This window comes from Oenanthe melanoleuca, chromosome 1 (assembly GCF_029582105.1).
Source record: "Oenanthe melanoleuca isolate GR-GAL-2019-014 chromosome 1, OMel1.0, whole genome shotgun sequence".
Taxonomy (NCBI): Eukaryota; Metazoa; Chordata; class Aves; order Passeriformes; family Muscicapidae; genus Oenanthe; species Oenanthe melanoleuca.
In genome coordinates, this window is record NC_079333.1 from 34,927,730 (window position 1) to 34,954,536 (window position 26,807).

The 26,807-nt window shown below is 36.8% G+C and overlaps 1 protein-coding gene across 1 annotated transcript; it reads right to left on the reverse strand.

Annotated features, from left to right (window-relative positions):
* Window positions 1-1,023: 1,023 nt before the first annotated feature.
* On the reverse strand, window positions 1,024-17,227 carry CHORDC1 (cysteine and histidine rich domain containing 1). The gene is made up of 11 exons (XM_056487403.1): window positions 16,997-17,227; window positions 13,637-13,686; window positions 11,605-11,661; window positions 10,959-11,119; window positions 10,289-10,389; window positions 9,299-9,357; window positions 8,253-8,323; window positions 7,871-7,976; window positions 6,706-6,825; window positions 6,033-6,095; window positions 1,024-5,519 (listed from the first exon to the last, which is right to left on the reverse strand). Exons 1-11 carry the CDS (start codon window positions 17,058-17,060, stop codon window positions 5,376-5,378), a joined length of 996 nt encoding a protein of 331 aa, XP_056343378.1. The 5' UTR covers window positions 17,061-17,227; the 3' UTR covers window positions 1,024-5,375.
* Between the last annotated feature and the right edge of the window lie 9,580 nt (window positions 17,228-26,807).

Sequence of the window (26,807 nt, forward strand, 5' to 3'; positions counted from 1 at the left end):
TCTGGGTTGTTTACGTACAAAAAGATATAACCTGATAACAAGGCATTCCCTTGGAAAAAACCTAAATTAAGTCCCTTGGGGTAGAGAAGTGCACAGTATCAATTCTGCCTCCTTATACACAAGCCTGATTTGCAATTAAGGAAGAACAAATTAGGTTAAGCACATTAGATTAGAAGCACATTAGGTTAGTTTTCTCCCAAGCATGGAATTCAGCAATAATATTGCAGTATCAATATTTATCATAGGTTTAAATCGTATTTCAGACAACAAGGTTTCTAGACTAAAACTATTTCATAGGTCATTGTAAGGTAAGAGATCTGCCTTCAGGTAGCTTTAAATGAATTTTGTTGCAATGCAGCTTTCATTAAAATTTATCAAGGAACTAAAGCTTCAAACACTTGTTTCCAGTACGTAACAAAAATATTTTATTCAAAAGGATGCTTCTTTTTTTGCTTAATACCCATCTAACTGTAGATTAGTTTGTAATGTCTGTGACAAGACCTCGGTTACCCTTTGATTAAAACATCTACCCAAACTTTGGGAAAACACTAAGTATTTATTATCATAGAAGATATAAGGCTTCAAGAGGTGAACCCTTTTCTACACTGAGCTAGAGGTTTTGGAAAGTATCTTCTTTTACCAAGAAACCAGAAACAAACATCTAAGCAAGAGTATCCTCAGCAACTTTACGAACTGTATCTGGAATTATTCCATTTCCACTAAGTTTGTGGCAACTCAAAATTCTTGGGACTGATGTATTTCTGTGAATAAGACAGGCCCCCGTATCAGTAACCACACTCAGATTTCTGCAAAACTCACCTATCCTGACTGGGCTGTAGCATTAGAAAGCAACAAACAAAGAAATGAACTACAGGTGGGGAAAAATCCCTTGGCAATGCAGTTTCCCTTCTATATAGACTCACGTGTGAGAAATGTCCACATACATTTTCCTTGAACAGCTATGTTGCAAACTAACAGGGAAGTTCTCACCCACAACAAAAGGAGTCAAAAACCAACCCCAAATGCAACCAGCATGTAGTAAGAATTTTATTGAATACATTTAGAAAAAAACTAGAGCATGAAGACATGAGATTAATTTCTGTGTGTAAGTTTTAGGAATGCACAGAATTAAACAGCCATGCGAAAAGTCATCTCCTCTTCAAGACTCTCAGAATGGCAAAATTATTACCACCCTAAAACAGTGTTCCAGACACATAACTCATTACTTTAAAAAGGATCTTCCTCCTGACAGAAGTAAAAAAATTTAGTAGCAGACTGGGAAAGACTGATCATTAACAGGTACAGTATTTAATCAATACTCATGCCATATTTAAAGAATGCAAGCCAAGAATGCATCATTATGTAGAATAGGTACATTTTTTTCCAAGGCAAAATTCCTAATAAAACTAATTCCTAAACTACCGAAATGGTGACTTGATAATGTACACAATCCAGAATACCATCCAATGGAAGATTTTTTTGTCAAGTTGTATCAGTTCCATGTATGACCTAAGAGTCAGAGTAGCTGATCAGCCCTGTGCTTCGTGGTGTATTAACATTCACATAAATTCCAGTTCCTCCAAGAAATGTTGTTACAGACGATAGAATTGTTAAGATTGGAAAAACCTCTAAGATCACCAACACCAAGGCAGCACCACCACCCTGTTCACCATTAAGCCATGTCCTTAAGTGCCATATCCATGTTTTTTTTTAACACCTCCAGGCATGACGACTACACTATGTTCTTGGGCAGCTTGTCCTAATGCCTGACAACCCTTTCCATGAAAATAATTTTTCCCAACATTCAATCTAAACTTCTCCTGGCACACCTTGAGGCCATTTCCTCTCATTCTATCACTTGCTACCTGGGACGTAACGTTTGGTGTGAAATATGTTATGTTAGACAAGAAAATGGGCTAATACATGAGGGAAAATATTAAGATTTCTGTCATAAACTTGTACACCCATGCAACTTTTAATATTAAAAATGGATGATGAAGATGAAGTTTTATATGCACCTGGACAGTCGGTTCTGACTCATGTAACATGCTTGTCTACATGTTTAACATGTAAACCCATACTGAAACACATTACAGCTCTTAAATACCTATTTAAAAAAATACAGTTAGACTGCTTCAACTTAATCAATTTGATAAATAAGAGCACAACATCCAAAAGCATGACAAAAGGATAAGTTCAACACCAGGTATTCTTGTTCAATTCTTGCAATTTAGTGTCATGTTATTAGACAGGTGAAAGCCTGTGATCAAAAATCACTTTACTTGACAAATCTTCCTTCTGGGAAAGTATCAATCATGATTGGTTTAGTACACTACAGTTGGCCTCACCTTCTCTCCACATTTACTAATAAAAGCTACAGCCAAGCCAATAGTAAATAATCAAAGTGTCTTCTAACAACTATGCATGTCAAGATGTCATTGCATGGAACACCAGGATCAACCTTTGGCGTGTTGAAGCCTGCTGTGAGCAACTGCTCAAAACACACTAATTCAGTGAGTGATACAGCTCTTGCAGCTTCAGGATAGACGCAGACATATGGTTATAAAAAACTGCTAAGAATTACTGCGGTTAAACAGACGGTTTATGGCAGTCTAGGCCATCTGAAGGTTTATCTTTTTATTTTGAAAAGCATCCCAGGCCACAGAAACTATGCTGTTATAGCAAAATCTATATATTCTTGCCTGACCAAAGCTGGTGGCATTTTTATGGGTTGTTTTCTTGCTTTTTAAAATAGGTAAGTTTTAAAAGTAGTTGTATTGCCACTGATGGGGAGAGTCATTATAGAACACCTGAAGTATCTTTAGTTTTGTGCTGAAAGTATGAACAGAAAAGCAGGAAGAATGACTAAAAAGTAAAAGCAAAACTGGGGACTATGTTTACAGGAGCTTTCTCCCAACTTCTGGCCAAGGTGACAAAGCTACGAGCAGAACACAGCTTGAAAGAGTGTAACGAGTAGTAACAGGATCCCAAAGCCTGCATCATTCACACAGATGGCCCCTTCATCCACGTTTCTCTCCATTTAGGGTTTAGTGCACTAAGGCAAAAGACGACTTATTTAAAAACAGAAATTCTGTTTTCAAAGGAATTCCATTTTCCATGTAGTTCCTTAAAATGGATTTTACATTATGTAAACCTCCTGCACATGAGGATGCAAATTGAGTGAATATATGTTTTCCACAGTTTTTAGACATATATCCATATGGATAGACACATTTGAACTTGCTTGTTAAACAAGAACTTTATCCTGGCATTTAAGCACTACTAATTTTGCTGTCCAAGTTCAGAGTTCTGCACACACAAACACAGATGGCATGCTAGTAGCTACAGCTATCTAGAAATTTTTAATCCACTAATGTTCTCAGTGTCATACTAATAAGTACTCCACTTGTTGGTTCAGAACACAAAGAACATCTGTTCAGTTTTCAGAGGACCACGTGACAGGCACACGTTTTATAAGCTTGTACTCTATCACTTTACAGTACTTGATATTTTCAAATTTAAAAAGGAAAAGAAAGGCATTATTAGAAGTTAACAGAATCTATACAGTGGAACTTAAGAGCTGAAAATTTTTAGAAGGGCCCAAGGGAGTATACAATCATGCTCAAACTAAGTAATCAAGGACAAAGGATCTTAAAATGAAGGTAGAGAAGCACCAAAACAATTTTATATATGTATACATATATATGTTTGTATCACCAGTGTTACTTTCTTGGTGTTCAGGGATGGTTTCTTTGGTACTGTATTTCCTATTACTTTCAGCATGAAGTAGGACTTCAAGTACTGTTAGAGACAGAAGTCTGAGCTCAAGTCAAATCATACCTATCGGAAAACAGCAAGATTCTTAGAAATCTCTATTTCACTTCAGAATGCCTTTACTACACCCTGTGCTTCTCCTGACACTACTCCAGTTCTGCCAAGGCTGGCAGCTGAGCATCCTTGCATTTTAACATGGTTCTCTTTTCACCTCATTCAAACAAGACCTTGTTTACATATATAGGATTAGGCACAATCAATAACGGTGTGCATTTTTTATTACTTTTATATGAAAACATTTTTATTTCAGCTGCAAGCCAAAATTAAGAAACTACTCCAAGCAAAAATAGAAAGCAACATTACTCTGTGTGCTGCTGCTTGGATAAAAGATAAAAAATCTCATTTTTACAGCTATCCTATTTTTAGCCACATACCTTTACCGATGGTCTGAAAACAAAACTAAGGTCTTGATTTCTAATTACAGTCTCTTGCAAAGACACAGTATCCTTTTAAAGTATTTTGATTCAAAGGTACAATTACAATTTGAGACAGACATTTCAAAGCATGTTGTTTCTCCGAAGATTTGTCCTGTATATAACTACAGGTCTTAGATGACCATCAGAGTCAAGAGATACACACATCTATGTGAAAATTGTTTTACCAAGACACCTGCAGTATGCCCTGGCTTCTCCTACTACACATATCCACCTACTTTGAGAAGAGTCTTGAGATTTTCAATTTTGTAAAATAGGACAGACTATACATTCTAAAGGCTGTCAAATATATACAGCACTTTGGTAATTTTACAATAGTTTGCTGTTTGCATACTCTTCAGAGCTGAAATGCTAATTTATACAACCATTTTGCTGTCCATTTGCTTTTGTATTTAACTATTCAAATAGCAAATGTAAAGCAGTAAAAAAATTCCCTTCTTGCCACCTTTTTTTAAAATTTTAACCTGATCTGCTTTGATACATGAAAGACAGCAGGAATCAGCATGTACTGAAATCCTTGGAATACTATTCATTTCATCCCTCTATAGCCAACAGGTATTGAAACAGACTTTCGTTTCAGAACACGGAAGTCTACATGTGCACAACTTCATATTTCTCTTTATGCAACATTTTACTCTAGATGTGGAACTGCATGCTAATCAGTTCAAACTCAGATTTTTCTATCTGCATTACTGTATGCTTCATAACAGTGTTGAATTTAACACAGGTTACCAAATGCATCCAGTCTAAACAGAACAGCTGAAAAACAAAGACACCCACTGTGAACAGAGAGCACATCTACTGGGATAGTCAGTGCACGGCAGGGAAGGTTGCAAGCAAAGGGCAATAGCTGTTTTACTCTAAATTCCCATGGAGACATTTCATCTAGCACAAACACACCCATGGGAGCAAGAGCAGAAATAACTGTAACCCTTTCAAGTTTATACCCCCATTTACTGTGCGTCAAATTTCTTTCTAGAAGGGAACAGATGAACTAGCATTAAAAAAAAAAAAAAAAAAAAAAAGGAATCAATATAAAAGTTAAATATTTGATTACAGTAGCAAGTCACCACTTCATCATGGGAAATAAGTTGTCTCTTGAAATTGTTATTTATCTGAACTCTCCTGTTTTGGTTGTGTGTTGGATACTGGTAACTCCAGACTTGCCCATAGCAGGGGCTCTGCTTTTCTCATAGTGAGCTCGATCTTTGTAGCAGTCATGTTCACGTAACTCCTCTTTACATCGATCACCTGGAACAGAAAAGGGATTTCACACTTCAATTTAACAGATTGACAGACACTGGGGAATTAAGTTCGGAGGCACCTCACCACTGAATTTCAGTAGATGTTTAGGTAGATAGAGATCTCTCTGGTATCTTGAAAAATCAGCTGTTTCCCATTCCCAAGTTATGGAATGTTTATGGCATAAACATATGCCTATGCATATCTAATATACATTGGCTAACACACGTAGGCAAGGGCTTTCTGCAACACCACTACCATGGTGCTGGGATCAGAAAGGAAGGTGGAAGGACACTTTCTGTACAAAGCAGTGCCCACATGATGTCACACTGGATCTCCTGGGTAAATTTATTCAGATTTAAATGCAATTACTCAATGCTATGCAATAGAAATTCATTCAAAAAACAGTAATGAGGAAAACCAAACCATTCTGAAAGTGAAGAAGCTAAAAGCTTATGCTTTGTTTTCTTTCTGGGGTTTTTGTTTATTTCTCTTTAATAGAAAAAGTATTTTTACACTTACTCCCCATAATTTCACGCTGCGATGAAACTCCTTTTCTCCTTCAAATACAATATGGATATTTACCTTAACAAGAAAAACAACAGAAAATAAGAAAATTTTATCATGTGACACCTTAAGCATGTATAAACAGAATATGCCATGTTAGCACCTGGATCCTACAATGACCAAAGTGATAAAATTGTCCCTCAGAAACAGAAGTGAGTATCTATTTTAATAGATTCTGATACAGTTGCAGTCAACAGTGACCACTGGTAGCTTACCATTTTAGATAAAGAAATCAGAGAAGCATTTTAACACTTGTTTAATATTAGCAGCTGTGAAATAGCACACGATGAAGAATGGTATCAAATTACATCAAGTCATGCAACTAAATGCTGAATCTGTAATTATTTATACATACACTGATGCAAACCCATCACATTTGGGTTTTAATTATGGAAGTCAAATTAATTTTTTTTTTCGCATACTGTATTTGCTGCTTTTAAAAAACCCCACACATGAAAGTGCAGATGTCCAAACAGAAGGCAGAGAAAAAGCTATACATACTTGAACAAACACAAATGCCAAGGGAAAGCAGTTACTCAAAAAAGAGTCTTATGCTATCTCTGCCTTGTAAATAAAGCTGAGCATATTTTCCTAAGTTCAAGTTGCTGATCTTAAGGTAGGGGCTCACCATTGTGCTATTAGCTTCTACGTAGCTCAGATCAGGGACAGAGTTTTTAGCATATACAGAAATAGTCACTTCTCCTCCAGTCTGGTGCCAATCATGTCTGCATGGAACTACTTTTGTACCCTATATAAGGAAAAAGGTACAGGAAAAGAAAAATCTTAGAATTACATTAGAACATTTTTTTACAAGATTAACAGCATAAACGTCCAGGACTTTTTTTAACAGCCAATTAGCATATCTAATAAAGGACTATATTTCATCTTCACAGGAGACTGCAAGACTCCACTTGCAACTCCTTCTATTAAGTATTTCAGTATCTCCCTCTCAAACTACAACAAAAAAAGTTACTTTGTGGATCAGCTTCCTTTCCAAGATCACAGTTAGCCAGCAGGTTACAGAAAGGAACTGACTGAAGAGAAAGAATGCCATGACACCAAGAATGCTTCATATTCCTGCAAAAAATATTTATTACCCTCTGTTCTCTGATGCAGAAAATGAAAACTGTGAAAAAACCCTCAAAATAAAAACAAAAAGCTTAAGTAAAGAACCCCCTTGCTGGATAGAAACCCATTATCTCAATACACAATTAATATACACATGGTTTCTTTAAATGCAGGTAAATTCTTTACTTTCTTTATACACTTTAAAAAAAAAAATCAAGTCATGAGCCTAATCTCTACTTTCTGCACTTGCAAATAATTATTGAACAAAAATACAAATCTTCAAAGCAAGCAGCAATTATAGGATTTAGAGGAAGTAAAGGATTTGAGAAGTAATTGCTCTAGAAAGAGGTAACAAAACTACACTTTTCATATCTTTATTTTCTTCTGTTAAACAGTCCTGATGTTTCCAGAGTCAAACACATTTTGCCTCAGCAACAGACGATATATTCGTAACAAGAACTTTGTGTTCACCTATGTCCATGGTGTGACCAAATAATGTTTTTCAAGTGTTTTGGCTCATTATTATATTCTATAATTTTCTTAGAGAGTCAAGTACACCTGTACCACAGACTACTTCACTCCATTTCTCAGTTGTCCAGCTGTGCATAGTATCCTCCACCTTATGTCAGAGGGAGTGATCTGTAACAGCTCAGCTACAGTAATAATCAAGCCACAAGCTACATTTCAGTATTCAAAATTCAGAATGCAATCTTAATGCTACTTACTGCATCCTTTTTAGTCCATACGTGTGTTCCTCTTGTGCAGCCTTCTTGAGCTAAGAACGTATTGAAGTCAGAAGTTTTTCTTTTACAACAGCTCCAATACTTCATCCTTGAAAGTTTGCAAAGTAATTAACAATCAATATTTAGGACACTATTTATTGTGAACATTTAAGATCTTTCCTTTATGCAATATTACTGTTACTTTAGTATATCCCCTTTAAGCACTGCCATTTTTGATTGAAGAGGGAATACAGAATAAATCAAGGCAACATCTACAAAGAAAGCATGAATGCACAACAGACTAGTTAAAAAAACCTGAAGTTAACTGAATACTAACCCTTCACAGAAAATAGGTACAAAAAATGGAAATTAGCTGAATACTAACCCTTCATGGAATATAGGTACACCAGAATGGTATATACATACTTCTTCTGCGCTGTGTGGTCCTTCGTATGTCTGGTGGGACAAAGCATTTAACGTGCATTACTGTTACAGGACTTGGAGTAAGGAAAAAAATAAAATAAAACAACAAAACCCAGAAATAATGGCCAAAGTTTGACAAAGTTTTTGGGTAAATAATCTAGATCTAATGCTTGTCCTTCCTTCACAGAAGGTTCTCTGGCACAGGTAAGAACCTCTACTCTGTTTTAGTTCAATGGCACACATCAACGGTGACACCATCTGTGCTCATAAAGGTCACAGCAGATCCTCGGATTTCTGTCTTTAAAATGCTCTGAGCATTCAGAGAAAACAAGAACTTAACTTGAAAATCATTTAAATTCATCATTCATAAAACACATGGATTCTCAAAAGAAAGAAAAATAAGCAATATACAACTTAGCCACTGAATATCAGGTCAGTTCTTCCCAACACAAAGACTGCCAAAGTTCTCCTCCCACCAGAGCTTCAGTAGATAATTCAAATCTGTCAGGTAAAATAGCTATTTAAATCTTACTGTCTCATTTTGCACAATGCAAATGTGTCACCTTTCACTTTAAATGACTATGTAATACAATGACTAATTTTGGTGCTAGAAGCGTTAAAACACCGACTTTTAAAATTTTCTTGCAGGAAGCATTAACTAAGATCTGTAGATGCTTCTATCTGTACACAGATTATCAAGAGCAACTCAAGTGTTATCAATAAGCCATCTCTCACCAATATTATATTTAATATGTTAAGTTAAAATACATTAGAACCATGGATTTCACAAGCTTACTAATAAGAAGTTCATGATAGGTTTAAAAAAAAAAAAACAACTTTGACTTTCTGCACACAACTCACATTTGTCTATACAAAAGCGTGTTATCTGTATTTGTAAAACCCAACGGACCTTGTGCCTTTTGCAAATAAACTTGTAGTACATAAAGAACAAAAACTGCTCACTTAAGAGATGAGCAGCTGGATTTAGAGTACAACTGAACCACTTACTTTCGAACAGCCTGCATTTTTACATGCCGTCCCAATCTTGATTTCATCACTATCTTCATCTGAAAACAAAATATTATGAAAATAGCAAATGAATTGTATAATCTACTGAACATTTTGCTTTTATTAAGAATTAAAATGAGCCAAGGAGGAGTTTAGAAAAACCTCCCTCTTCAAGCTTCTATTTTCTGCCTGACATTGAAATCTGCCAGAGAGGTACAATGAAACATTCAAAAAGCTGTATTACCTACGCATCAAATTCTAGGCTCTATATCTTTACACATTTTAAGTGGGGTAAATAAAAAAAGATGAAGAATATCATTACAATCAAAGGAGAAGTGAACAATCATTCAACTTGTTCACTTTTGTAAAACTACGAATGTAAAAGGCTTCAACTGTTGTCTATAAATACACATAAGGAAATAATTTGGATACCATGGAGAAAGAAGTGCTAAATTAGTTTGGCACAAGAACAAAAGAGCATAAAATAGCCCTAAGCGTAGGTTGAAGTTATAAAGTTTCTTAAGGATCAGCGTAGTTCTGGAACCAAATTCCAAATAATATGTGGGAAGGAAAAAGAGAAAAACGACAAGGGAGAACCAACTAGTTTTTGGAGGAATTTCTAAGATTTATGAAGGCTTTATATGATACTGTCTCTGCAACAATAGGGAGTAAAGTTCATTTCTTGGTAACTCTGCCAGTTACATATTCAGAAATAGGTATTTCCCATTATGTCCACTCTAACTAGGAAATCTCAGAAAAGACACAGTTCAAATAATGCTAAGGACAATGTACTGCTCCTGACAACCAAGTCTCCCTGTTATCCACATCTGAACTTCAATCATCACTCCCTGGACTGGAAGGCATTTCCCAGATTATTAAGAAAAAGAACAATTACATGAAACTATCACTTCAGAAATGACAAGATCAGCATTTCATTTATTTGTGTGACACTTAGCATCACATACCTACTTAATTTCCCTGCCTCCTTACCTTTTCTCCCTTCGTTTTCTGATGACAGTTTCAGTTTATCGAGAGCTTGCTTCAAGGAAGCTGACACTTTCAGCTGCAGATTTGTCATTGGCTCATCTGGGCTAAAAAAGTCCATGTATTAGTGTCAGCCTACTTTATGAAAAAGAATTAACAGAAGACAAAGTAGTAACTTTTAATCTTCCTACAAGCCTCTTCCTTTTAAACCTGCCTTCAACAAACAAACTACATTTGTAAATGCCAATCCTTACTGTTTATGAAAAAAACAGACTAGAAACTTAGAAGGCAGTCTTGGCTTTCAACTAGAAATCCTAAATACAAAAAATAAATCAGAGATACTAAGGCATCTAAATACAAGCACCCCCAAATTATTTTTATTGCTGTTTAAAACACTTAACACAGCTTCTAGTGGCATTTTAAGCTATAGGGTTATAGACTTCAATTTTTGTTTCTTGTGGATCCAAGTGCTGAAAGATCAAGTACTTCTTTGTCATAACCAGAATTCTCTTCTTATATTTTGAAGCTCATCACTGCTACCAAAACCAAGGTCCTCTCTAAGGTTAATTTCAGAATTTTTACACTATATGAAATGCACAACACTGAATAACCAAGCAAGTTTTAACTTGGCCAACTGACTACAAATTTGGAAAACCTTAAGTTTCATATACTGTACCTTGGCCTCTTAATTGTTTCCAATGGTTTTGGTGCCTGAATTATGTGTTCTTGAAATTTGGGTTTCAGTTCAGCTAGCTCCTTTCGTTCAGAGGTAGTTTTGACTTCTGGTTTAACAGGTTCAGGAGGTTTCTCGCTGTTATGGAGACCCTTTGTGCAGCCCTATTGTGGAAAGCATACATTGTTATTGATATATAAATGCAGTGTAGTTTGTATGAATTAACAATTCACAAAAACTGCAACAAATTTTCTTGAATCATTTCTTAAGCACCATCTTCTTCTTTAGCCCATTCTAAACACTGGCTGCAAAGAAACCCTGCCACTAAATTGGAAAATACTCTCATTTTGGATGTAAGTTAAAAGAAAAATGCATACTTTTTTTGTAGTCATGCAAAGCAGCAATAAATATTGACCACCCTTATTTATTAGCAAGTAGCTCTATCAAAACTTATTTTCATAATTTTAATAATTAAAGCTTGAAAATGAGCCTTGACTTCAGCATTGTATGAAGAAAAATAGAGTACACAATAATTATGACAGTTTTAACAGAAGCAGGCAAATTTAAAACATGTAAGAACATGCAGCATTTAATATTAATCACTTTCACTAGACAAGTATAAAAATTGTAAATAATCATGAGTACATACCGCAATGCTTAAGAAGTCAGAAAAGTCTGTTGTTCTCCTCTTACAACATGACCAGCCCTATAAGCATTTGGAATAGAAATAACACAGGCATGACTACCAGACTTGACAACAGCTTAAAAAAAAGCAAAATATTTATTATATTCCTTTAAAAGATGTGGCACATCAAAATTAGCAATTGCTTTCTTCCCTTCTGTGGACAATATTATCATCAGCATTTTTAAAAGCCAGAGAAGTCCTCTAGTTTGCTGATGCTGCCTTAATCAGAAAGTTCAGTAAATGTGAGGCAATACTTCCATGACAAGTTAGATGTCAACTCTGTACAGCAGAAAATAGAAATGTTACTTCATCTCAAAGTAACATGTAAGCAAAACAAACAAATACTACACCTGAGACCAGGCTCACCTGTGGCCCAATGCACAGGCCCTCTTCCAAAAATGACAGGGATTTTTTCTTTTTCTTGAGAACCACTAAAATGTTTCAATTGCTTATTTCCCACCAACAGAGCTGAATGTGTGCATTGCACAGCTATCCAACTACATCAATCAAGAGCACTTTTTATTATATAAACCAGAAATTCAATTTTAGAGCAAATTGCCTTGCCACTGTGAATAATATATCTTAGAACTCAAAGAACCTTATTAGTGGCAACAGTTTGACTAATGCACCACCGCTTTCAAAGCTTAAGTGGTGCAATACAATGGGTGCTAGGTAGGTGGTTCTAAAATACCCTCAAAATATTAACCATTTCCACAAAGAGAGGAGACAAAAGGTTCATCCTGCCAACCTAGATTATCTAGAACTTACAGCAGGAAGAATACTGCTTATTTGCAATTATGATCATTTTTTAATTAGGTCAAGAGGAAGAATAAGAAGAAGAGGGAAAGTGGTATTGTTTATAAACAGTGAATATGAAAGGGAGTAAACGTAAGTTTTTTTGATTTTGTACTGTGCTCTGAGTACAGCTATAGTTTTGTACAAAAAACAGTTACCATATTCTAAGGAACTGTACAGTATTTGATCTAAGAGTATTTGTCCCAATTTGACCATAGCATACAATGGCCAATTCCAGAGTCAGGTACTGCAATATAAACAACAGCTCACAGCAAACACACTGCCCAGCAGAAATGCAGAAGCTTTCACAAGGCCAAAAGACATCACATTGCTGGGATGAGATGCATTTCCAGTAGAAGTAGTTCCTAAGTACCAAAAAAAAAACCTCAAAACACTCACACCCCCCAAAGCTCAGCTAAACAGCAGTCTAGTGTTCTAAGAAAAGGCACTTAGGCTACATTGATATTAATAAAGTGCCAGGCTCCATTTTTGGACACCAGATTTCTGACTACACACAATTAAATTATTAGAATGATTTCCAGTACTGTTTCAGCAGTTGTGTCTCAAATGATTCCATGTCAGCACTTTGTATGCATCCAGTAGACCCTGAAGAGGGCAAACAGTTTAGCACAGAACCAAGGACGGGCTGTGCAGTTGGCCTAAGCACTGGAGGGAGACCTGTCACAGGTATATTTAATTGATCACTGAAGATGGAGCCCAAGAATCCTGGACAGCTGCATAAGAGGCATGGGTGACCAGCCCCAATTTAACCAACATCTTCATTTGGCAGATTAAATGAACATGACTGTTTTTTACAGCAGACAAATGTCACATACACATTAGTGCCCTGGTCACATTAGACCACAAGCAGCTGCTCTAAATTCCAAACAGGTTAATTAACTGAAAGAGTATGAAACCTCTGAATGGCTCCATAGTCCTATTTAGAGGACCTGATTAAACTGCTGAGAGACCTAAAGTCAGTCAATCAACAGGAAAAAAAAAGTCATCTAGACCTGCATGGCATTTAGACCATATGAGTGGAGTTTTTAATTTCTTTTTCAGGAAATGAGTAACTGTGCTTTTCTAATTTCATGGGGTTGTTCATGATAGGCTGAACATCAGTCTTCAACACTGAAAAATCTAGAATTAAAAAGATGAAAAAACAAAAAGATAATACTTAAAAGGACAGCTGCATACTTACTTTCAGAGCATCATGAAAAACAGGCACACCTGGATGGTATGTGCATGAACCTAGAAGACAAATGATTATTATTAATATTAAGGCATACCAAGAATCTTTATTCATATGTTTACAAACCCAGCAAAAATGTCACGTTTGCAATTCATGTATGCCATGAGCTGCCCCACTTCCCCAAGTACACATAATTACTCAGAAAAATCCAGATTCCACAAAAAAAGCTGAGTGCATATATTAGACATAAATAATCAGGTCTTTCTTCTTAAGTATTATACAACACAAACTAGAAAGAAGATATCTAAGACAAACTACTACTTTCACGTGGAGCAAGTAAACTTTGTATGGACCATCCCCAGCCTTCATCAGTAATCAGGTCTTAGAGGTAATAATGATTATACTTATTATAATGATAATAAGGACAATAATAGTAGTTTTGCAGAAGTTAGGAAGTGTGCCCATGGCTACTTGACAGATAGAAAATACTGATTTGCAACTTCAAATACTTCTATTTGAACCTGATCAGAGCTTTCTATCAAGAAGTATTCTGTTAAAAAAAGTCTCTTAATGCAAATCATGACTTCATGATTTTAACCATAATTACAATGTTCTTTTTTCAATGTTTGTAGTACCCTAAACCACCTAAGGACCTGAACCCAAAGGTTAGTCTTCCACATGCACATTCTATTCTATTGACATTCTAACATGTCAATACTCTTTATTACTAATAGATTCTGTACAAACATTACACTGGAACACAACCTCCACTAATGAAAGTGTTTGTACTCACAGATGTTTATCAGCACTACACAGCTGTTCTCTTTTACTTGTATTCCTTTCACGTGATAAAACTGCTGATTATAAAACTTCTCACTGACATTTACTGCATGAACAGTATTTTACTGACTTGACTCTAAACACTATTTTCTACCCTTTAAAACAAAATTAGAAACATTTAAAATTAAAAGTGACACAAACAGTAACAATTCACGGAATAGGAAGCAAAAGAAAAAAGTGATAAATAACTTCATTAGCAATCTTCCTATAGATATTTAATAGGCAAAAACCCAACCCAAACTTGCTTGTTGTAATCATCTTTATAAATATGTAGATTTTTTTAAAGAAACCTTGCATTATACGCTTTTATTTTATATTCAGTGCCTAAGTAAAGTACTAATACAGTCTAAGAGATATCAGTTCCCATCTTAACTCAAAATGCACATATTTTGGGACATAAGTCCTTCAGCAAGACTTACAAATATATCTATAAACCTCTATCAATTCCTTCAGCTTCAGGATGAAAAGCTAATGCTGCTAAAACTCACAGGAAAATTAAAAAGGAAAAAAAATTGTTATTTTGCATAGAGATCAGGATTTCACTGTTAAATCAAATAGAAAATAAAAGTAGAGGTTATTCTTTCCCAGAAGTATGAAAGTATGTCATTAGAAGCATCGTGAGAGTAAAAATAAACTCTGTTTTGTATCAAAGATTATTTCTGAGTCAGAAGACTTAAATGAGTATTTGTAATCCTCCACTAGAGAGATGCTGTCAGTAACAGCAACCGTTCTAGAGACCAGAACCATCTCACAATCAACCAGCTCAGGGGTGGCTGCACTCCAGCCCAAGGCAGGCACAGACAAGTGCCTGCTCCTCCATCTGCCCAAGGGCAATCCTTTTTCCTTGCTCCCTGGAGCCTGCTCTGCAGCAGGCCCACCGTGGAGCAAATGACATCCCACTTGGCTGCTGCCTCCTGAGGGCCCCGTGTGCTCCAGGAGAGAGGATGCCAGGAGAACCATCTCTGCAGTGCCTCAGCACAGCCAGCAGGATCTGTCCCCTGAGCAGCCTGACCACTGTCCCTGCCAGAGGACAGGCAAACAGCAGCTCCTCTGCACTCACACCGAGTCCAACAGCTCCTGTCTGACACGAGGGACCTCTTCTCACACTGGGCAGGGAAAACTGGGAAATTAGCATACAAGCAGATAGAAGCATATTCTAGCTCTGATTTGTATGAGATCAGGTTGCTGCAGCCTTTGGTTGCTATTCTATGTTTTCACTTTTTCAAGTTACCTCTTCACTGCAGTTAATTCCTTTCCTATACCAGGAAGGCCAAAGTATTTCAAAGCTATTTTCTCTAACCCTCAGATAATTTTTGGAGACATAAATACCACAATTTGTCAGGTTTTGTTTGTTTGGAGCTTTTTTGATGTCAATTTCATTGCCAAACTGATCCTACTGAGGACACACTTTATCACCTTACAGCTACATCTTTAAAGCACTTTATTAGTCCTTTTATTAAATTGTCAAAGTAGAAATTTGTAGAGGTTACCCAAATGCAAAACCTGGTTCTTTGTAGTGATCTGTGAATAATTACACTTACCTTCAGAACTGCTTAGTCTAGGACACAGTGATTCCACTACATGTACCAGCCACTTACTGAAACAAATTTCACATCATGAATTGTTTTCCCCAATCCAAGCACCACAGAGTCAGCATATGGCCATGCCAACCTGACCTAGTTTACTACAGCTTGATCACACAAACCATAAAGAAGTGTTACTTTTATAATGAGTACTGGTCACAAATCCTAATAGGATTTCTCTCTCTATTTTCTTTTTTTTTTTTTTTTTTTTTTTAACTAACAATAAATGCCCTTCTCTGCTTTGCCATTTGGGCAAAGGGGTGTAGGGGATGGGGGTGGAAGAGATCACTAAATGTAAGTATTCCACAAATGTGCCTGCTTCTGATGTCACTAACATCATCAAATCCTACAATATGTTGCCCCTGTCTATGCACAAACACGTAGCTCAGAAAAACAAACACTCTTTATTGCAATGGAAAAGGCACAGGCTAGAACATGTTACTACTTCTAACCCTGGGGGTTGCTAAAAACTACATTAACACAAAGAGGGCATGCTAGAAATGCAACCAACAGAGTTACTTTATGAACCAGGTGAGAGCGAGCTTTCTGAAAACTCAGATCACCCTTCAGCAGTCCCTGCGGAATTACCAAACCCCAAACGACCGAGCTCTAAATACGTTTCACCAGGAATCCCAGCACACACAGGAGGAGCACTGCAAGCGCTCCGGCACCTGGAAAAGCAGACACACGTGTGCCATTCGGGCACATTTGATTATCTGCTGCAAGTCCACACACTTGAAGTAAAAAAAAAAAAAAAAAAAAAAGGAAAAACAAACTAACACCCAAAAAGCCGCTGGTAACTGCCATGAACGCAGCACCCCCAGAGGCCCTCAGCAGACAAGCCAGTGCCGGCCCTGCGAACCTCCGGCACCATGACAGCGCCGGCCCCTCACGCGTGTCCCGGGTGACACCGCCCCGCAAGCCCCGGCCCCTCCGCCGCTCTCACCCTCCGTGTTGTTCTCGGGGTCGAAGCGCTGCCCGCAGCCCCGGTTGTAGCACAGCAGCGACATGGCCCCGGCACCCCTTGGCCGCCGCACGGGAGAGCGGAGCCCGGCGGAAGGAAGAGGGAAGGAAGGAAGGAAGCCGGGCAGCAGCTCCGGGGCGGGGCAGTCCCGCGGCGGAAAGGGCCGGGCCGGGCCTGCCGGAATCTTCACGAAGCTTCGGGCAACGGCCCGGGCGGGCGGGCGGCGCGCAGGCGCGTAGCGCTTCAGCGCTTTTTATTTTATTTTATTTTATTTTATTTTATTTTATTTTATTTTATTTTATTTTATTTTATTTTATTTTATTTTATTTTATTTTATTTTATTTTATTTATTTTTATTTATTTTATTTTATTTATTTTTATTTATTTTATTTTATTTTAATTTTATTTATTTTTATTTATTTTATTTTTATTTTATTTATTTTTATTTATTTTATTTTATTTTATTTTTATTTTATTGTTTTATTTTATTTTATTTTATTTTATTTATTTTTATTTATTTTATTTTATTTATTTTTATTTATTTTATTTTATTTTAATTTTATTTATTTTTATTTATTTTATTTTTATTTTATTTATTTTTATTTATTTTATTTTATTTTATTTTTATTTTATTGTTTTATTTTATTTTATATTTTTTATTTTATTTTATTTTTTATTTTTATTTTTATTTTTTATTTTATTGTTTTATTTTTTATTTAATTTTATTTAATTTTATTTTTTATTTTTTTATTTTATATTTTATTTTATTTCGAAATCAGTGCTTGTGTGTATGTATTGCACTAATTTATGTTATCTTAGTTCCCTTAAAATTTTTCTGGCTGCTCCTGGCAGCTGGCCAACTTATATATGCTTATATATATATATTGTGCATTGCAGGGGGTGTATTTAAAATAATATAATAGTTTCCAGTGGAAGGGACGTTCAAGATGTTACAAATATCTGGATATTCAGCAAAATTTAGATTGCTTTATTTTATGTAGACAGAGCAGCGCTGGGGAAAACGTGAGGGGTCACCGTCCACACTTCCACCGAACTTGGTTTACAGCTCCCTTTTTATAGGATGGTTTTCTTGTAGTGATCAATAATTGTTATTGTTTTGTTGTAATAATTCTTCAAGGTAAGCGGTGGTGGTCAAAGAAACTTCCAAACTTCCGTGGGACAGCTCTTCAGACACTTGGTCATGTAACCGTGTGGTCTTGGTAGATTAAAAAAAAGAAGTAGGAAGCCTGATCTTTAGCAGATAGTTTGTGATTGATTACACAAAGGCAGGAAATCTGATTCTGCAAAAAAACCTTTCAGACTATGAAAACCGTTTTTTTTCCCTTTACAAACTGGTATACACAATATTCATAATAGGGGGATTTAAACAGAGTGGGTTTAATACTATATTTCCTTTTATCTAGGCCCATGTTCTTTTCCTATTTTAAGTATTTTGGTTTATGCAAACTGCAGAACTTCTATGATTAACACGAATCATTTGTCAGTTCTCACAAAGACCATCTAATTCCAGCCCCACTTTGATAGGCAGGGACACTTCCCTGGACCATGGTGCTCCAAGCCCATCCAGCCTGGCCTTGAGCACGTCCAGGGATGGGGCATCCACTGCCCCACTGCCTCACCATCCTCACAATGAAGAATGTTTCTAATACTGAGTCTAAAACTTCCAGTTCAGAAGCCTCTTGTCACTACATGCTTTTCTAAATACATAACAGACATCTGCAGACATTTCTGCAGGCACTTACAAACTGATTCCTCCTAGTTAAACATCTTTTGCACAGCTTTTAAAACAGAATTGCCTAGCTGTTTTTGCAGCATGTGACAAATCCTGAGGCATACGTGCACAGAATGAACAAAAAAAAGTACTTCTTAAAAGGGGGTTTCAGGATGCAAAAAGAACAATCAGGAGACTGCTTTCAATGTAGCACTGAACTTTTGCAAACTTGTGAATTGATGCCTGACGTATGCTGGCATCTTTTTATATGTGTTTCACATAAAGATACATATTTGATTGAGCCACTGAATATCGAGTGCTTCCTTCTGATCTGCAGTTCCCATTGAGGCCTCTTGTAATCTAAAGCAGAAAAAAACCCATTTTCTTGCTATTTACTGGAAACATTTTAATGTATAAATACGAGTGGTAATAAGAGTTTGGTAAGAAAGGGGAGATGTAAGAATGCTTCTCTTTCTATATAAAATAATTTAATTATTTCTTTTTGTTTGATGCCTTATAAAATAAGATGGACAGAAATGTTGTGTATAGGTGTGTCATTAGCATAAGATGAAGAATTGTTATTGAAACATAAAATTCTTTGCCTGTCAGTGAAAGTGCCAGATGAAAATAAAATGTGATTTACATCCATAAAATAAGTTTTGTGATATTTCTGTGAGCGTGGTTGCACTTCAGCCATAGCGTGCAAGCATACATCCGTTTTAGAAGGAGCAAGCATTTTGTTGGCTTTATGCAATGCAAAAAAAGTTATGCTTCTGCAGAGGTGGCATCATTTTCTGTTCAAAGAATATTTTTTTTTAATTCAGGAGGAGTTATTTTAGCAGTGTGGCATTTACTGGATTAAACAGTACCATTCCTGTGACGCTAGTAATGGAGTTTGGTTCTAACACTCAGAGGAGACCTGTGAAAAGAAAAACACAATCCATGTGTTCCCAGAAAGTATCGTGTATATTCCCCACCTAATTGCTGTCTCACTGATATGGAGACATACCTTTATATCTTCCAGATAGAAATCAAAAAAGAATGTATTTGCTTCATAATTCAAAATTCTACAGTGTATGGCATTGAAGAAGATTCATCTGAAAACCCAATTTATTGTTAATTTTAACACACACAGATCTCTGATAGTTACTGAGCTATATCCATTGGCTTTGTATGTGATGTTAAATAGAATGAGGTTTTTGTTCCAAAGAGCACTATAGAAGCAAATAATGGTTTGTAATTGAATGTATTCGGCCTGCACAAAACACTACAAATAATCCTTATCTCACAAAAGTCTGCATGGCTTCAGAAGGGCATTTTCTGTGCTTGATAGGAAGGCATGAGAGGCTTTCAACCCAGTTTTGGAAAGGTGGAAAGTAACATGTTCAAATACGATTTAGATAATCATCTTGTGGGCATGATAGACTTAAATCTAATTTATTCCTGTATATTTTGTTTAGGAACCTTTCCTTTGAGATTCAGAGTGATAAGGAATGATGATCTAATAGATGGTTACTGGGTTTTGGTTCCCTAGAACTTAAAACGTGAAAAGTATGTAGATAATTTTTTATGTGTTTTGTCCTTTATTTTCAGTTTCAAAATCTTCCACAGTGTTGGATTCCAGAGTATTAGACAAGCTTTTATGGTGCCTTTAGTGATTGGTATTAGGTATTATAAGACATCTTGTTTGAGAAATAGTGAAAGATTTGTGAGTGTACGCCCTTTATTTTAATTACATCTGCTCTATTTTTCTCATGTTAGAAATGTTATGGTTGAAAAATTTTGGAAGCAGTATTCTACATCGAACAGACATAACACAGGAGAATGTATGCTCTGGGTTTTATGTATGTATGATAGCAGAGGGATTTATATCCCTATATCCCCTCCCCCCTATTTGCTTGCCAGTTTGTTGGGTGAGGAATCTTTCATCCTGGAGTCTTCAAATCAAGACATTGTTCGTGCAGAACTGCTGAACACGGGATTGCGAAAAAGCTCCCAACTAAACCAGCTTTCAATAAATCTGAAGGAGGGTGAGGAAAAGGTTTTCAAGACTCAAGTTTCAGGCTGGAGCTGTTGCATCACACCAGAAAATTTTTGCTTCTTGTCAGAGGCAGAGAGCATTTTGGGCTCCTTCAACTTCCTTGGAACAGAGAGTGAGTCTTTGAAATTTAAGTGAATTATGAGGACTCATTTAAAATCAAGGCAGGTAGCTCTGTTTCAGATCTGAAAATATCAAAATGTGAAATAATTAAACAAATCCTTTCTTCAGGAAGCTTAGCAGACGTTTAAAATACAAATGTAAATCCTTGTAAAGCTAAAAGCCAAAAGCCTGCAGAGTTTGCAAGAAACTGTCCTGTTCGACTGGATATGTTCAGATTTGATGAGCAGAACATCTTAAGATTTCATACCTCATGGAGAAGCAGAACAACTGACTTTTTGGGAGAGAGAGCACTTTTCTCCCCCTTCTGTGATTTTTTAAATGCCAGGTTTTTCCCAGGAGGTAAGAGAGATTAAACAGCATCCGCTTCTAATAATCCACGAGTGCTTGCTGCTAAAGCATGACCTGAATTTAAGCAGATGCTTCATTAAGGCTCACCACCTCCTTTGGTATCAGACTTTAGCACAGGCTTGCTGTGCAATTGTTGGAATTCATTTAAGGCAGAATTTTCAGAGGTAATTTTCTAAGTAACCTGGGTGCCTGCAATATCTAGAAAACATTATCATATTTTAGGCAGTTTTCAGAACTGTGCTTTCAGGTGCTGCTAAGGAGACTGGAAATTTTGTTGCTTAGTCCAATAGGATATGGGATAATATGTTGATGTTCCCCATTTAAATTTTTCTATGCCTTTGACCTTGCTGCAGAAAGTAAAACCTGTTTGATACAATATGCACAGCCATTCTCCAGAGGGCTGCTTTGTCATAACTTGTAGTGATGCATGTTTTATAATGACCTTTTTCGTCTTTCCTGCAGCTGAAACAAGATTGAAATACTACACAATCTGTGAATTATTAAACATAAATGCTATGTTGAAATTTAAAGAATTCAACTCCCTAGATGACATAAAATAGAAAGAAAATTTGCGTAGCTACATAGAGCACACTAATGCTGTGACCCAAAGCAATTCAAACACAAAGTTGATGGATTACAGGAATACTGGTGGGAGAGGAACTGAAGCTAAATATGCCATCCAGAGGGACTTTAGCAGACTTGAGAGGTGAGCCTGCATAAACCTTTTGAAGTACAGCAAGGCAAAGTGCAAGGTCCTGCACGTGGATCAGGGTAGTCCCAAGCACAAGCCCAGTCTGGGCAGAGAATGGAATAAGAGCAGCTCTGAAGACTTGGGTGTGTTGGTGGATAAGAAACTCAACACAACCTGGCAATGTGCACTCCCAGCCCAGAAAGCCAGCCGTGTCCTGGGCTGCATCAAAAGCAGCGTGGCCAGCAAGGTGAGGGAGGCAATTCTGTCCCTCTGTTCCACTCTGATGACATCTCACCTGCTGTGTTCAGCTCTGGGGCACCCAGCACAAGAAAGATGTTGGCCTGTTGGAACAAGTCCAGAGGAGAGCCGTGAAGATGCCAGAGGGCTGGAACACCTCTTTTGTGAAGACAGGCTGAGAGAGCTGGGGTTGTTCAGCCTAGAGAAGAGAGGACTGAAGGGAGAGACCCTAGAGCATCCTTCCAGTATACAAGCAGGGCTGCAAGGGAACTGGAGAGGGACTTTTCACACAGACATGTAGTGAGGGGACAAGACATAATGGCTTTAAACTGAAAGAAGTTAGGTTTAGATTAGGTATTAGGGAGTTCTTTACTGTGAGGGTGGTGAGGCACTGGAACAGGTTGCTCAGAGAATGGAAGTGTTCGAGTCCAGGTTGGATAGGGCTTTGAACAACTTTGTCCAAGTTGAACAACAATGTCCAGTGGCGTTAGTGGGTAGCATCACTTCCCATGGCAGGGGGTTTGGAACTAGGTGTTGTTTAGGGCCCTTTCTCCAACTTAATGGTTCTATGAGTCTCTAGATCAGATATTTAAGAGTTACGGTATAGTCACATGTTCACTTTAATTTGGTAGATATTTTCATGGAGTGTTTGACCTTCCATTTCCAGGTTTTTGTCCTTTCTTCTTCTTTTCCCTTGCAAGAGACTAACACAGCTAAATCTGGTTGAAGTTCTTAGCACCAGTTTCAGCAACAGAAAGGTCTTACATTCAAAGTGACCTGGCCTTAGTTCTGGTAAATAATGGTGACCTTTGCTCCTCTATACTTTCCTTATGATTACTCTCACTTGGTCAGTATTACCAAACTCATTCAAGGTGGGGACAGTTCCCCACATCTGATGTTTTTTCAAAATAAGGGTATTTTAAATGCCTAAATACACAATGTAAATTTGTTTGTCATAAGGCTTCTCAAACTTGAACTTAATGGCTTCAGGCTTTTCTGGAGCTGACATCTGGCTACTTACTTAAGAGCAAAAGATTTTGTGTGCTGATTTTGTTTGGTAACTAGAGAAGTTTTAAGAATAAATTGTGGCAACAGTAGAAAAGGTCATAACACGGTTAGGGAGGCTATGATCTGGTTATGGACTTTTTTTCATTCAGTTTACTGCAAGCAAGTGTATTCAAGTAAAAGCAGCTATCCAACATACTGATTGCATTTGTTTCTGAGGCTGTGAAGTTAGTGGGACTGATTGCACATGCAATGGGAGAAGTGTGCTAAAGAATTTGCAGGACCACTTTTTGTGAAGCATTTTCATAGTGGTGTTAATAATGGATTTCTCGATTCATTGATAATGAAATAAATTGGATTGAATCACAACACTTTTGTGAGCAGGATAAGATGTGGAAAAAACCCACTTAGCTTTATGTCAAGAAGGGTAATTTTGGTTATGAAAAATTTAAATCTTCCCAATTATAAAACAGAAGGGTTTGTAAAACGACAGTTTGAGTTTTTGTGTGTAGCTCCTATTTATGTATTAAAGAAGATGGGGCAGTAACATGTGAAGAGTGCAGACTGAAAAACAGCAAACGCATCATGAACTCAGTGTGTGCTGGGTAAATAAGTGATAAGAATTTCTGTCAGCCAGAAGGTGGTAGCAGAATTCTCCAGTAACAGCTCTGGATTGTGTTCCAGAAGGCATTCTCAATACAAAATGATTTTGAAACGCAGTTCAGAAAACATAAATTTTTTTAGTAGCAGGAAAAAATAGCACTGACTTTTTTTTTTTTTTTTTCATTTGGCAGCATCTTTGAGTAGAAAAGTGTCTGCACTTATGCCTGAGATGTCATGCATTGGGAATGCATTTAGGATCTGTTACTTGGGTTTTGCCTCTATTTTTTTTGCAATTGTAATTATGATTTTTACAGACTTTTTAATGCCAAAGGGAGCCATTTATGGGCTGAAATGACAAGAGATTTATTTTTCTCATAGTATCACAAGACTGGAAGATGTCAGTACCATGAGAAGCCCAGATAACACATTATTTCCATCCAGAGGAACTCTGTCATTCTTTCACAGATACAAACAAATGCAAAGAGCAATATCCATCGGCTGGGACTGATGCAGCACCCCTGTCATACTCTTATCAAGTGTAACAACTTGGAGATGCAAAGGGATAGGTTTTATTACTCTGTTTTATTGTTTTGTGATGGACTTGTGTGACCCTCTGTGCACATAGCCATTCCTATTTCAACACAAGCACTCTTCATCACTGCAAGAAACTTGTGAGAAATTTAGGCTCTGGAGCATAACTTGTCCTTCATTTTTTTCTTAACCATTGTGTCACAGCTCTGATGATACACAGTACTCCTCTGCAGACTTCTTTAGGAAATTGTTCTGTACCTAAGAGATAGTTTCTATGGTAACTATGATTATGATTTTTTTGGTTTTTGAAGGCTTTTTGTTTTGTGAGGTTTTTAAAAAAAAAACTTCCTGGATAGTTTGGAAATGGATGGAGCAAGGCTTTAGTGTGACATTAGGAAGAGTCATCACAATAAAATAAGCTAGAAAAATTAAAAATTCTGTGCTTGATCTAGGTACCAGTAAACTGAAACAGCAACAGCAGTTCAAAAGAGCATCAGTCTCTTGGTTATAAGCTGCATGGCTTATAAGTAAGCAGGCTGGAGCTGCTGGAGCTATGCAGGAAAGAAAAAAAAAACAACCAAAAACAGGAGAAGGCCCAGAGCAAGCTCTACCACTCTTACAATTTTGCACCTGATGGTCTTTTTAAAATTGGCTATTTACAGTGACTGCAGCTTTCATAATCTCCTCTTACTGAAGTTCTGATTGGGAAAAACATTCACCCAGAAGACTACAACAACAGACTATTTTGTCATATATGCTTCTCTTCCCATTTACTGTTCTTTATAGTATAAATATGAAGTTGTTTGGGGCACTGTGTGCAGAATATCTAGTGGATCCACAATGACAGTGATGAAGATATGAAATGAGCTGGTTTGTGAACTCAGCAAAAGATGGAAGGAAACACAAATTGTAAGTAGATACAGATAATAATAGATATATGAATATTAGAATACAGATATAGAAAGCATGGTAAAGACCAGTGGGTATGTACTGTGTGAAAAATATGCCAAGATAGTGAGATAATCACAAAATTCATGCATCCATTTTGCACACATGCTGGCAAAGCATATTTGTAGGAAAGGTCTGTTTTAGGCAAAGATGTAGGTGTTGTAAAGATGCCAGGGGTAAGATTGTAGAATACATAGTAACAGCTGGGCATTTGAAAAACCAGGTTTTGCCAACAGCCCTGTTTTCTCTTGAGGCAGAAGGTAGGAGAGGGTTAACCCAAAATTAGCTTATTCAATGAAAATTCAAATGTTTATGTAATAAATAATATATGTCCTAAAATTGTATTTAGAGGTCATTGCTGTAATGCTTACCAGTTCTCTGTCTGTATTTAATTGTTTCATCTCCAAAAAAGGAGACAAAGTGCTTATTTTGTGGAACCAAAACAATGACATGAAATCAAAGGGAGCTGATGAAGAAAAAGATACTCTTAGTGGAATGCTTTGATATTTTGTCAGTACTGTTAAAAAAATACATTATCCTTCTGTTTTGTTGCAAAATGGGGAAAAAGGACCACATTATTCAGAAATTATTTGCAGATATGGAGTTCAGTTCAGTGCAGTTCTGAAGTGTACAGTGACTGCAATTTCAAATGTGAAGGGTGCAAAAGTGTAATTTCTAGATAGGCACAGTGAATCTTTTAGAAATAATATATGATTTTTCAATCTCAAAATCTGAGAAGTCTTAATGAAACCCAAAGATGTTCCCATTTACTTTAAATTGGTACTTGGCATCTCCTTTGAGATTATTGAATGTCTTCATATAATGCTGAATGACTATTAGCTGAAAAATTGAGGTTCTTTTAAGGTGCCTTATGTTGGACACTAAATTAATTGAGTTATGAACTCTATTAGTCATCTGAAACAACTTGTTCTCTATTTCCTGCTCTTAGTGACTTATTAATGTGGCTGTGGCAGGAGAGGAAAAGAGCAAAGGAGAAAATGTCAGTGCAGTTATTTGTGTATAATGCTTCCATCTGGAGAGCAATAACCACCACAATTCTTGCAAAGAGCCTGGATTCTACAAAATTCTGGAGTGTTGCTTTCCTAGAACTGAATAAAAATCCTATAGCAGTAAAAAGTGGAAAAGACCACATTCTTGTAGAGTGTCCTTTTTTGACCCCTTTGAAATTTTCCATTGAGACCAAGTGAGGAATGAGGACACCCACCTGCCACTTGTCCTTCACACAGCTCATATTTCCCTTTATCCTATTGCAATGATGTAAGTGAAGTCTGCAGCCTGTGTCTATTAAGCTGTAAATAAATGGATGTGTCAATCAGTGAGAAATTTTAAAAAGAGGAAGACTGTGCATTTGATCATATGTAACCACTAGGAGAAGCTTAAGCACTGAAACTGCTGACACTGATCATGTTCTCAGGAGTGAGTAATTAGAAGTAGGACCAGCAAAACCAGGGCATATATTTGTAATTTCAGCTGCTGGCTGATCTCAGAATTCTCCAAAGTAGCATGTAAATAGTCC

Coding starts and splice junctions, on each gene's coding strand:
- CHORDC1 (XM_056487403.1), bottom strand. CDS start 17,060: ATGTCGCTGCTGTGCTACAACCGGGGCTGCGGGCAGCGCTTCGACCCC. Junction 7,977..8,252: donor GTACCTATATTCCATGAAGG/GTTAGTATTCAG, acceptor CAAACTTTCAAG/GATGAAGTATTGGAGCTGTT. Junction 6,826..7,870: donor TATGGACTAAAAAGGATGCA/GTAAGTAGCATT, acceptor TTCCTTATATAG/GGTACAAAAGTAGTTCCATG.